Source organism: Epinephelus fuscoguttatus, linkage group LG11 (genome assembly GCF_011397635.1).
Source record: "Epinephelus fuscoguttatus linkage group LG11, E.fuscoguttatus.final_Chr_v1".
Classification (NCBI taxonomy): domain Eukaryota; kingdom Metazoa; phylum Chordata; class Actinopteri; order Perciformes; family Serranidae; genus Epinephelus; species Epinephelus fuscoguttatus.
The window spans coordinates 43,794,278-43,808,243 of NC_064762.1; the positions used below are offsets into that span (position 1 = coordinate 43,794,278).

Here is a 13,966-nt window from a genome sequence, read left to right on the forward strand (position 1 = left end):
CATATCTCTGTGCTGTGCTGCAGAGATATCTACTGAAGTTAGCAGATGCTATACCAGCCAGCACAGGGTCTGGAAGCCTCTTTCTTCCAGCAGTCCAAAGCTCCTGCAGTAGTGCTGCAAACACATTGCCCCGGTTGTCTGGCTAGCTGTAGCTAACAAGCAAACAGATGCTACAGTCATGGATGTATAAACAGAGTGAGCCTACAGTTAGCAGCACCTATTGCTCACTCTGGTGATATATTGCCCCATTTGTTGAATTGACCTGATTCAACCTCTTTGAGATGCTGTCTCAATAAAAAAAAATCAACAACTTTGCACATAAGAGACCTATTGATCTGAAAAAGAACAAGATGTAAAATTTATATCAATTGAAGTGCATAAGGTATTGTTTTAGGTGTTTTAGGCACACACGACTGGAGTGAGGTCATCACAAAAGTGTGAAAAGAGGATGTGACTGAACATGCACCTTTCCCCATCTCCCTCAGTCCCTTTATTATTTTTGTGAGGAGCAGTTTTTGAAATGCAAAAACATGAAAAGACAAGCCGCAATAATGATGGAAGGACTAAAGTACAATGATCCCTTCACCCTGAATTATGCTTCACAACACAATACTGACAACAAGTGGCTATTGGTGCTTGGCAGTAAAACAAGTAGCCAGGAAAATCTTGGATCTTGACGTTATCACATTTGCTCATCACAGCTTTTTTTTTTAGACCAGATCCATCACCCACACTCCACTTCTCAACACAGATATGAACTCTGTTCTAAAATCTGCACAGTCTTTATAGTTAGTTGCCAGTTGCAAAGAACAACTACAGGTGTGTGCCAGGGGTGCTCTTGTGAACTGTGGCTGTTCTGCTGTGAATGCAACTTCAATTGTCTTAGATAGGAACAAGTCAGACCCTGTACAGTACCTGAGGAACAAACCAAGCTCCTTCTCATCTCTTTCTCTGACAAATCTCAAGAGGTGATTTGAGGTGGTTTGTTCCTCCACTGACATACATTCTGGGAACTTGATGGATTTAGTGATGTTCCTTGCTTTCGGTTTCAGATCATCCAGAATCTTCTTCAATCCTGTGTTACTCATGGTTTGTCCAATAGATGCAAGAATTGGCTTCCAACATTTTATGATAAATGCTGGTTCTTGTACCATTTCTTTGTGGGCTATTTCCTCCACCAGGCTGTGCAGATTTTCTTCAGATGGCAGTACAGAGCAGTTGTGACTGCTCAGTATGCTGAGAAGTTCATCCATATCTGCCTCTTTAAAGTTGTCAAATGCCTCAGTCAGCACATCTTTCTCAGTTGTGCTGATGTAGTTGAAGAAAGCCTCCAGTAGATTGCTGTCTGAACAGGTGAGTGACAGAGCCTCTGAAAGGAATGGAGGGGCAAGTTGGACTGGTAAGAACTGAGAACGCCGCCATCCAAAGGCCAATATGCGAGCAACGGCTGTCCACTCTCTTTCTTTGAATTTGTGGTGCAAATTTGGGATCTTGTAGCTGGTTCCACTGGTCTTTGTAGTGTAGAAAATATCCCAGAAATCGGTTAGACAGTCCCTGATGATCCCACTCCCAACTCCAGCCTCAACTTCTCCACGTTCAAGGACACGCCTGATTGAAATATTTGTATCAAGAATGTTTTCGTTTGAAAATGCTTCAATCATGTCCATGAGACACTGTGCTTTGTGGATTACAATGACTTCTTCCTCCACCACATTTTCAGGATTTGCAAAGAAATCTGTGCTGCTGGAACTCTGTTCCAAATCCACATTGTGAAGTGCGGCGCTTGGTTGTTCGATGGTTACTGACCAGGGTGCATCTAGATTTGCATCTAGATTTTCTTTTTCCTCCACAAATACTGTAAGATGCTCTTCTTGTATTGGTGAGTATATAAGAGTATCAGCGAGGCCATCAACGCATTTGTAATGCATGTTTGTCTGGTGTCCAATAATAACTATATCATCAATTGATGTGTCTGTGAGAGGCTGGTCTGATGTTGTAAAAGATGGAGTAGATTGGAGTGTTGAGGTACTATTGGGACTGCTACAAGAGAGAGGCCTTCTGCTATTCTGAGGTCTTTTGACAGGACAGACCAGTGGTGGGCTGGATGAGGGTGGTGATGAATGTGGAGGCGGTCCAGGTTCACTGTATGGGTCAGGTAAATGGGGCATGTCTGAAACTTCATCACAAAGCTCAGGATTACTGTACTCTTTTCCCTTTGTGCAGAGGTATACTCTAAGGGTCTTGTGTTGAGTTTGCTCAATCAAATTTTGGAGCGTGACACTGCCTTCAATGGGTTCCCCCGAAACAGTGACAGAAAGCATGCAGTCAAAGTCCTCTAATTTCCCTTTAACTGATGTGCCACCAGGGAAAAAAAGTGTCCTTCCTCTTTCCAGAATAGTGGATACCCTCTCATCTTTATTTACAATAATTTCTCGTGTTCCACCCCCAGTAGCCCTTCTTACTTGTTTATACACAGTGTCTTGGTAGTTCAACCAGCCAAATTCAACTTTCCTTGTCTTTTTTGAAGCATTCCTGTTTCCACAGAGTGCAAACCTTGATTGACTGCTGGTGGTTGCAGTGACTGAGGCGGCTGATGGAAGTTTCATCTTCTCTCTTAAGTTACTGATTAACTTTCTTTTCCTTTGCTCTGTATCCTCCGATTCACTTGAAGATAACTCCTTCCAGTTTTTGGCAAAAACACGGTCTCCATATCGTGGAATATACATAGAGAGCTTATCTTCTTCAAGGAACTTCACAACATCTTGATCAATCTAAAACACAAAAAAGGTTTAATGTCAGATAATGTTTCATTATTCTTTGCACATGTTCCTGTTACACTGAAATCTCAGTAGTGTGTATGAGACCATTTCAGTAGTGTGTGGGAGAGCACAACATTTCAGTAGTGTGTGTGAAAGGTATTTCTGAATAATCATATCAGCATGCAATGTCTTTAAATATACTCATTTTTTTGTTGTTTACCTTGTCCTCTGCCATTTGTTTTAGGCATTCCTCTGGAACTCCCCTTTCTCTCCAGGCTGACAGAAACTGGTCCATCTGTAGATTTTCAAAAACCAAGTTATAAATCATACTTCTTAGCAGCTGTAAAAAGCTGTCACCTTTAAAATGCTGGCTCTTCATTAACTGGAAAAACAAAAGGGTTGTCATAGTTTAACTAATATACCAGTATATTTAATAGCCACATCTGCTTTAAGTTGACAATTGACACACATTGTTCTGAACCACTAGCATGATGTAAATACGACACAGAATACACTAAGCACTATCAGGGTAAAAAATGAACAATTGATGAAACGTTATGTTATTTGCTTCTCACTCTGAAGAAGGAGCCATATTCTTGTTTATCTCTTTCCCTTTTCGTGGCTTCAGCCTATTGTACTAGGGCCAAGTAAATATAATTTAACCAGTGTGATTGTTTCTCTGTTTCTGAAATAGCTGTACAAAGCACCTGTGGTTGTGACCATCACCAAAACCGACATCAGCTATTCCTTTATCAAGTCTATCTATCTATCTATCTATCTATCTATCTATCTATCTATCTATCTGTCTCCATCCATCCATCAACCATCAATCTGAAGAAATGCACATTTCATATTTTATCGATGATCTGAAGGAGCAAGGCATGGGGGTGGTGGTTTTTTATTAACCTTTATGTAACCTTTATTACAGGCCACACACAATGTTGCATGTTCTCTCTTTAAACCCAAATAATAAAATATTCAATGTATAAATAATTTCAAACCCAGTTTACTGTGAAGCTTTGCACTTAAATTTATCTTCACAGCAAGATTTTGTTAAGACTGCTGCATGGGTCCACAGTGATTAATCAGTCTTACTCCTCAAATCTGGCAAAAACTTTGTAATTTCTCTCATCCATAAGTGCTGTGCAGAACTTCTCATAGTCCATTTTCTTTAGAAAAAAAGGGAAAAGTTCCGCTGGAGAATCCTCATCAGGATCACCTTCCCAGCTTCTGAGGGTCTTGAGGGCTATTATAAACATTTGTGTATGTGTGTCTGTGTGCGTACACGCATTAATTAATTAGCCCAATCACATCACATCTCTAAATGTATAGGGGAAAAAACACTAGCGACCGGCATTTGCCATGGCTATTGCCTCAAACCAAGGCATTTGCCACTACCGGACTAGCGGGAGGCGGTGCTCGCGGGGGGGGTGTGGAGGCAGTCGGAGGAGATGTGGAGCTCCCGTCTGTGGGGAGAGACAAAGAGCCGCTGGAGGTCTGCCTGGGACGGGCAGTCAGTACAACGCTTATTGGATATCAAACATCCGACCAACTTTTCCTAGCTTCATGCCGCCCCGGGCGGCTGCGGCTGCGGCTGGCCGCTTCATCTGTGCCTAAAACTGCCACTGGTTAAAACGAGGCTACGTGACAGAGTCGAGACACATCTCCGCCATCTATTCCATGCACAGTTTTGTGAACTTTCCACCGCTTCACCGTTTTGAGGGTGGACCGACAGCCCTGCACAACTTAGCCAGTTAGACAGTTCGCCTGCACGTACCAAAAAGCACCGGAGCAACAGTATAATAATGTAGTTATGATTACTGATGAATTTGGGGTGATGTGTTCCTGTAATAATCATCTTACCTTGCGCATTTGTCCGCGCTGTAGACCGCACGGCACCTGCTGTCACGTCATCCACCCACCACTTCTTCTTCTGACGTTCATTCACTAAAGTTTAAAAAAACAAACCAAAAAACAAAGTTCGTTTTCTCGAGATAACGAGATAATATCTCAGGAAAACAAAGTTCGTTTTCTCGAGATAACGAGATAATATCTTATTATAACGAGATAATATCTCGTTATATCGAGAAAACGGCTTGGAAAAAAAAAAAAACACGTCCGCTTAGGGCTTCCGTACTTATAAGACCCAACAACAATAATAATAATAAGCTACTGTGGGCCATGCCTTTTAATAAAATAACCAGAGGAGTTAGCTGAAAAGCAGGTAATGTCAGCCTGAATTACTTGCGTGCGTCCCAGGTGAAAATCGCTGACATACATGGGAAATACAGCTTCTACAGGCTCGCCATAGCTTACTGTCAGGACTCAGGGACCAGAATTCGGGATGGCGGACCGTCGGAATGGCGATATTTCGGTGTGGCGGCCTGTAACTATTGGTTAAATGGCCCGTTTGGTTGGTATTCAGATAACTGGGGCTTTACTGGTATAATGCAATAGCACCACCCAGCGGTGAAACCCGTGTACATGTGTACACGAAAAAATGACCCACTCTAAATATTTCGAGATTTTTGTACATGAACTCACCCCTACATTATACAGTATTTTTGCACTAAAAACATACTGGACAGGAACTGTAACCAAATAACGGCCTGGTGCAGGTCGGTGCAAAAAAACAAAACAAAAACAAAATCAATCAATCAATCAATCAATCTTTATTTATAAAGCACTTTTCATACACAAATGTAGCACAAAGTGCTTTACAAGGTTAAAGAAATGTCCCTCCCTCCCACCCCCCACATACACACAGCCACCCAGCCACCCACTCACACCCACGCACACACCCACCCACACAGTCATGATGTAGACATAAAAAACATAAAAACATGTGGCAGAGCGCAGAGCAACCAATCACAGCCCCCAGTGCAGAGGCCCCCCACTGAGGAAACACTGGAGTTGAAAACTAAAAATAAGATTAAAATATAATATTAAACGCTAAACAATAGATGGAAGAAATAACAATTAAGACTACAGTAAAACTAAGAATAACATAAAACATCAATAAAAGACTAAGAATCATATTAAAACCTCAATAAAAGACTAAAAATGACATTGACATCAGTAAAAGACTAAGAGTGATGTTAAAACCTAACTAAAAGTGTTCATGACAATAAAACATCAGTAAACTAAGAAAAATAATAGTTAAAAGCCTGATTAAATAGGTAGGTCTTGAGTCTGCTCTTAAAAATATCACCATTCTCTGCAGCCCTTCAGGTCCTCCGGCAGGCCATTCCACAGACAGGGGCCATAATACTGGAAAGATGCCTCACCTTGAGCACGTGTTCTGACTTTAGGAATAATTAAGAGGCCAGTGCCGGAGGACCTCAGGGTCCGCGAGGGTTTGTAGGATACAAGCAGTTCTGTAAGATAAGAAGGCCCAAGACCATTAAGACATTTAAAAACCATTAAAAGAACCTTAAAATCAATCCTGAAAGACACGGGGAGCCAACGCAGTGATTTTAAAACTGGTGTAATGTGGGCCTGCCTTCTGGTCTTTGTCAGCACGCATGCAGCAGAGTTTTGTAAAAGTTGTAGGCCTGAGCTACCTTTTTTGGGAAGACCAGCAAGCAGGGCATTACAGTAATCAATACGACTGGAGATAAAAGCATGCATGAGCGTCTCCGTGTTAGCTCGGGAGAGAAAAGGGCGGACTCTGGCTATGTTTTTTCGATGATCAAAACCTGTTTTTGTTACATGCTTAATGTGTGGAATAAAAGTAAGCTCAGAGTCAAAAATAACACCCAGGTTTTTCACTTGAATAGATGGATTTAAGGACAATGCCTGCAATTTAGATAAAAGGTTCTCTCTCTGAGCCTTAGGACCGATGATTAAAACTTCAGTTTTGTCCTGGTTGAGCTGTAAAAAGTTTTCTGCCATCCAGGATTTGATGTCTGAAATGCAGTTAAAAAGGGCATCAATTGGCCCTGTGTCATCAGGAGACATGGAGATGTACAGTTGTGTATCATCAGCAACTGTGGAAGTTAATACCATGTCTCCTGATGACACAACCAAGAGGCAGCATGTACAAATTAAAAAGTACGGGACCCAAAACTGAGCCTTGGGATACACCACATTTAATTTCATGGATCTCTGAAGAGCATGTATCCATACTTAGCAAGAATTTTCTATCTGTGAGATAGGAAGTGTAGGACTAGGGGCTCATCCTACTCTCCAATGTGCTATGTGTGAGCTCAGTCCTGCGTGTTCTTTAATGAAGCAATGGGAGAAGATATTCGGTCTCAGTTAATGTAGTTTATTAAGCAGTAAAGGAATAAAATTACAGAGCTCTGGGTCTCAACTTCACGTCCCTGACGAACAACAAAGGTGTGTCAGTTCACGAAGTCTGACCTTCTGTCCTTCCCCTGACCCAGTATATTTGAGCGTAACAGAGTGTCATTGTGCACACAAGGCGTTGTCCTCTTCTCATTGGGAGTTCCACTTCCTCCTTCACCACACCATGCCCCTGCCTCGTGTTAATCTGACTCCTTCCCGCTGGCGGTGGGGGCGTGGTTCCTGTTTTGAAAGACAAGAGAACAACACAACTCCCTACACGTGCTGTACCTTACTATCTGTTCATCACTTTCTATTCTTTTTACCATATATGAAACTAATTATCTAAGCATTGCGGTATGTGCTCCTCAGACTTCATGTCTCTTCCTCTCCTGTACTTCTCCACTTCTGCAAAGCAAACACATTCAGATCAGCTGAAATCATCTCAGTATTCTCATTGTTCACACATCTAAAACTTATATAGTGAAACACAACTTATAGTAAAACACATCAAATCATTCTATTCCCAACAGTCCCCCTTTTGGCCTCATAGGACTGAGGCCACTTTTTTTTTCAGTCCCAATGTATCCAGATCCCCAGGTTTCTTTTGAAACAAAAAGTTATAACTCCCCCTTTTGGTCTCATACACATGAGACCACTCACACCTTGTCTTCTCCTGAGTCTGAGTCTGAATCTGAATCAGTAGGCGGCCCTCCTAACAGGGTGGCCGTCTCCTTTTGAGTCATCTGATATGGTGGGGGCTGTGGATGTTTTCTCTCCACAGCTGACACTATGATTCTTTCACAGAGGGGCCGGATACATGGGATACAACAACAACCACATAATGCTAACACCGTGAGCATTCCCACCAGAGACAAGAATACCGATACCACTAAATCTTTCCACTTACCGAACCACTTCTCGAAGATACCACCCAGGGATTTATCAATACCTGAGTGTTCATGCATTTCCTCAGAGAGCGTGCGCAGCCCTTCTAGCGCCTTAGTTACTGGCCCGTCTGGAGCTGTGTTATTTGGGATGAAGGTGCAGCAGAGGCCCCGGAACATAGAGCAGACACCCCCTTTCTCTGCCAAAAGTATGTCTAACGCAATTCGGTTCATTGTAATGCACATAATTAATTCTGTCCACATTTTTGTTAGGAGTGATGGGAAACAGTGCAGCTAATATGGGTATGTTTTCAAAACCAGCGGCCACTTGGTCAGCCAATTTGTACTGGTCTGGGACCCCGCGAGGAACACCTATGGCGTCCATATACGTGGTTGTTCCCTGGCTCATATCAAATGCATTTCTTTTCTGTCTACCTGAGTTGGTCTGGGTATCCCTCATCCCTAACAGGACCAGGGGTACAGCCAGTCGGACCAGTGCACACGTACCAACCCAGGAGGATGGCAGGGACAAGTGGAGGGTCTTATCTCCACAGTACCAGAACAGGTCCCCTCTAGCCTGAACCATGCTCCTGGCGTTCTGCCACGTACTCACATTCAGTGTTCTCTGGCACCAGTCAGCTTGCATCTGTCCCATATCAGTTACTATCCCGGTGGAGAGGTTCCAATGGAAACAAATGTAATTGGCGATTCTGGGACTAAACGCTGGTGGGATGGTGTGATTCTTTATGGGTGGAAACGGAGAACTCAGATTGGTACAATTAGCAGGATCAGGATACATGGTCATATTTATCATACAGTTAAAACCAGTAGGGTCTGTGTCAGGATACAAAGGGGCTGGAGTGGTGAACAGCGTAGGTCTAGTGGATGAGCATACAATGCAATTTGACATGTTCATGGATTCCGCTGTCACCGCCACCTAGTCTAACCATAGGTTTTTGTCTCCATAGCCTGTGGCCAATCTGACTCTGTCACTGCGGGTCAATTTAGAGTAGTCAGTGTTTATCACGCCTGTGTTCTGTTGGGGTTCAGGCGCCTTGGTTGCATTACCTGGGGATACGGTGGTATTAGGAGGGGGAGGATTCAATAAGGTTAGTTTAATTAGTGCCATGGTATCTGTGCCACTGTGGTCCACTCCCAACACCAAATACATTGTGTTGTTGGTGCAAATCTCCGCAATTGGTGCGGTGCCTAATTGAGTTTGACCATGGGTTTGTTGTGAGATTATACACGCTTAGCAATACTGGATTCTGCTTATGGGAGCCTGGGAGAGGCTGAAGCTGCTGCCTCTGTATCTTTATCTTTTTCCCAACGTCCTGTCCTCCTACCCTATATGGTGGTGGGTCCCAAAGCCCAGAATATGTCATCACATCTCTCCATCTTCCACACCACGGATTGTGTATGGGCCCTCCCCATGAGAATCCGCATATGCACACGTCATACCCCCTCCAATTTGCATCCTTTCCTTTACAGTTTATTACGGAGCACAAGTCAAACTGGAACCCTGTACTTTGCCCCAAGATGTATGTCAATTCTACTCCACCATACTTAGCTATGCAGGAGTCTGACGTTCCACTCCCTGGTGCGTTTCTCCTGGTTCGGTTTCGTGGTGGTTCTACAACTTTGTCTCTGAGGGAAGACTCATAATACAACAGAGGTAAAACAATAACACAGATTAACACAATAACTCCCAACACACACCACTTATGGTGGCGTGGTTCTAATCCCAACAATTTCATCTCTTTATTTTGTATTGCAAAATGGTAAATATAAACGTGTAAAATATAAGAGTAAATATGGAGTGTAAATGTGCTGCAAGCGAGTCTTTCTTGTATCCTGGCTTTATATTACTCAAACGTACTCTGGCCAAAGTGTTGCTTCAAAGGAGCTTCAAACCTTCACATTGATCACAGGATATCTCTTCCGCACTTATGCTAAGCTAAATGAATAAATGTCTGTGTGAGTAAGCTGTGTGGTTTTTTTTTTTTTTTAATCTTTAGTGTCTCTTATGTCCTCCAGTGTTCGGGTAGGTGTCTCTGCCACTGCACACTGACTCCAGTGATACCTTGTGTCACCTTTTCCCTGTAGTTTGACGGCGTGGGACGTCCGTTCCACGACTTTGTAGGGACCAGTCTACCTTGGCTCTGATCACTTTCGTTTGATCACCTTGAGCAGGACCCACTCTGATGTCGGGGGGTCTTTCCCTTCTGCTCCCTCCCGAGTTGTGGTCACCTGTTTGGAGAAAGCTGACACCATAAAGACATAAAAACTTGGATGAGCACCAATTTCCTGATGTTAAATTCAGACAAAACTGAAGTTATTGTTCTTGGCCCCAAACAACTCAGAGACTCTTTATCTGATGACATAGTTTCTCTAGATGGCATTGCTCTGGCCCCTGCCATTACCGTAAGAAACCTCGGAGTAATATTTGATCAAGATTTGTCTTTTAATTCTCATTTAAAGCAAACCTCATGGACTGCATTTTTTCATCTGCGTAATATTGCGAAAATTAGGCCTATCCTGACCCGAAAAGATGCAGAAAAATTGGTCCATGCTTTTGTTACCTCAAGGCTGGATTACTGTAACTCTCTATTATCAGGTAGCTCTAGTAAGTCCTTAAAAACTCTCCAGCTAATTCAGAATGCAGCAGCACGTGTACTAACAGGAACTAATAAACGCGATCATATCTCTCCTGTTTTAGCTTCTCTGCACTGGCTCCCTGTAAAATCCAGAATTGAATTTAAAATCCTACTGTTAACTTATAAAGCTCTAAATGGTCAAGCTCCGTCATATCTTAGAGAGATCATAGTGCCATATTATCCCACCAGAACACTGCGCTCTGAGAACGCAGGGTTACTCGTGGTCCCTAAAGTCTCCAAAAGTAGATCAGGAGCCAGAGCCTTTAGCTATCAGGCTCCTCTCCTGTGGAATCATCTTCCTGTTACGGTCCGGGAGGCAGACACCGTCTCCACATTTAAGACTAGACTTAAGACTTTCCTCGTTGATAAAGCTTATAGTTAGGGCTGGCTCAGGCTTGTCCTGTACCAGCCCTTAGTTAGGCTGACTTAGGCCTAGTCTGCCGGAGGACCCCTCTATAATACACCGGGCCCCTTCTCTCCTTCTCTCTCTCTCTCTCGTATCCTATTACTGCATCTAGCTAACCCGGCCATTCTGGATGTCACTAACTCGGCTTCTTCTCCGGAGCCTTTGTGCTCCACTGTCTCTCAGATTAACTTGTATCGCAGCGGTGCCTGGACAGCGTGACGTGTGTGGTTGTGCTGCTGCCGTGGTCCCGCCAGATGCCTCCTGCTGCTGCTGCCATCATTAGTCATTAGTCATACTTCTTCTGTTATTATACACATATGATTATTGTCACACATGTATACTGCCAGGTATTAATACATACTTTCAACATATTGTACCGCAGTAACCAGAACTATAACTATAATATTATTACTTTCATTAATGTTGTTGTAAGCTACTGTCATTACCTGCATCTCTCTCTCTCTCTCTCTCTCTCTCTCTGTGTCATATGGATTACTGTTAATTTATTATGCTGATCTGTTCTGTACGACATCTATTGCACGTCTGTCCGTCCTGGAAGAGGGATCCCTCCTCAGTTGCTCTTCCTGAGGTTTCTACCGTTTTTTTTTCCCCGTTAAAGGGTTTTTTTGGGGGAGTTTTTCCTTATCCGCTGTGAGGGTCTTAAGGACAGAGGGATGTCGTATGCTGTAAAGCCCTGTGAGGCAAATTCTGATTTGTGATATTGGGGTTTATAAATAAAATTGATTGATTGATTGATTGACCAATGCTGCTAGTTGGTCATAATAGGGTTTGTATTGCATAGGGCTTTCTATTTCTTCTGTAGTTTGGGTCCCAGCTCCCGGTCCCGGGAACTGGTGTCCTATTTTTAGTTCATATGGCGTGAACCCTGTCAATGAGTTCACCGAGCTCCTGATTGACAATGGAGCTAGGGGTAGAGCATCTACCCAGCTCATTTTAGTCTGAGCACAGATTTTGCCTTTTTTTCCCTTAATAGACTGATTCATCCTTTCCACCTTGCCCTGTGACTGAGGATGATAGACTGTGCCAAATGTGAGTTTCAGCCCCAATGCCTTCTCTACCTGCTGTAGGTCTTTGTTTTTAAAGTGAGTCCCGTTTTCAGATCTGATTCGTTTGGGGAACCCGTGCCTGGGGATATATTGATTTATCAGAAATTTGATTACTGTCTTTGTATCCTCTGATTTGGCAGGTATGGCTTCTCGCCAGCCGGTGTATGCATCCACCGCCACCAGAAGGTACCTGTGTCCTCCCACTCTTTCTATCATATCTGTGTAGTCAATAATGACCTCTTGACCTGGGAATTTAGGGAGAGGAAATTTCCCTTGGTGTGGTTTCACTGTGGGTCTGACATTATATTCTGTACATATTTTACATTCTCTGATGTGATTCTCAATCATGGCTGGCAGACAAGGGTGCCACCAATGAGTGAGACCTTGCACCATTTGCATCTTTCCACAATGAGTCATCCCGTGAGCCTCCTGGAGGACTGATCTCATCAGCCCCGGGGGTAACACTAGTCTTCCGTCTGGAGACCTCCACACACCCTGTGTTCTCACTGCTCCTCTCTCTTTCCAGACTGTAAGCTCCTGTGGAGAAGCTTTCTGGTGCTCTGCTATTAACATATTTACATCACATGGTGGCAGGAGATCATGTACCGTTTTCTCTGTTTGTAGCATGATATACTGTTGATTATATCCTGCCTTTCTCTTGGCTGCCATGTCTGCAGCCTCATTTCCCCTAGCGATAGCTGTCCCTACTTTATCATGGCCCTTACACTTAATGACTGCTACCTGTGCTGGCTTCATCACTGCCTCCTGTAGCCTCTTCATATCTTTTTCGTATTTAATGGGGGTTTTTGCTGCTGTTAAAAAAACAGATCTGATCCACTGTGTCATTTCCACATGGATTGCTCCTACAACATATGCAGAGTCTGTGTAGATGTTCACTCTCTTCCCTTCTGACCATTCTAGAGCTGCAATCATTGCCTGGAGCTCAGCCAACTGCGAGGACTCTTTCCCTGTCACCCTTTCCGTGAGGACCTCCTCAAACCCTGTTTCTGTCTGTCTCACCACTGCATATGCTGCTTTCAGTCCCTCAGTTGGATGCCTGAAACAGCATCCGTCTGTGAACAGTGTTTCCTCTGCATTAGTCAGGGGCTTCGCCTGCAAATCTTCTCTCACCCTGGTGTCTTTCTGCACTTTTTCCTCACATCTGTGTGGCTCGCCCTCTCCCACATTATCTGCCATGTTTACACCTTCATGTGTGAATGTGTGGTGCATTTAAGATCTTTTCCAGCCTCGTCTGTCTGAATGATGTCATAGTAAATGCCACTGAGTTTACATTATGGTGTGCGTTGTTAGTACAGTCAGTGCGTGTCCCATCACTATGTGTGCTATTTTCTGCAAAATTTTTGCCACTCCTGCTGCATGTCGTGTGCACGGTGGGTGTCTATCCTCGGTTGGGTCTAAGGATATGCTTGCATACATCAGCACCTGTCTGCCTCCCCCTTTTTTCTGAAAAAGCACACCAGAGATGGTGTGTGCCTTTTCAGAAAAAACGGTAGCTTGTAGTCAGGGATGGCTAGATCAGTAGCAGTAGAGAGTGCCTTTTTGAGGGAGATAAATGAGGTTTCAGCGTCAGTGGTCCACACCAGGGGAGCAGTAAGATTGCGCATGTCCTGTGCGTTAACCATGGCACGCAAAGGATGGGTTAATTCGCCATAAGAGGCCACATAGTGCTTGCTGTACCCTGTGAGGCCCAAAAATGACAACATGTCTTGCACGGTGTGTGGTTTTGGGTGATGCAGAATCGATTCTCTGTGTGACGGGGACACAGCCGTGCCCTTAGCCAACACTGTGCGACCCAGGAACGAGACCTGCTGCCTACAGCATTGTAGCTTGGTTTTAGAGACTTTGAACCCTGTGTGGTGTAGGCGTAGTAAGACAGAGCGTG

General features: G+C 43.8%; 2 protein-coding genes across 2 annotated transcripts; both read right to left on the reverse strand.

The window, feature by feature from the left end:
- Positions 1–381: 381 nt before the first annotated feature.
- si:ch73-30l9.1 (uncharacterized) lies at positions 382–4,632 on the reverse strand. The gene is made up of 3 exons (XM_049590673.1): positions 4,623–4,632; positions 2,980–3,054; positions 382–2,771 (listed from the first exon to the last, which is right to left on the reverse strand). Exons 1-3 carry the CDS (start codon positions 4,629–4,631, stop codon positions 711–713), a joined length of 2,145 nt encoding a protein of 714 aa, XP_049446630.1. The 5' UTR covers position 4,632; the 3' UTR covers positions 382–710.
- Positions 4,633–10,099: 5,467 nt separating this feature from the next.
- LOC125896822 (uncharacterized) lies at positions 10,100–13,420 on the reverse strand. The gene is made up of 2 exons (XM_049589694.1): positions 11,758–13,420; positions 10,100–10,183 (listed from the first exon to the last, which is right to left on the reverse strand). Exons 1-2 carry the CDS (start codon positions 13,291–13,293, stop codon positions 10,100–10,102), a joined length of 1,620 nt encoding a protein of 539 aa, XP_049445651.1. The 5' UTR covers positions 13,294–13,420.
- Between the last annotated feature and the right edge of the window lie 546 nt (positions 13,421–13,966).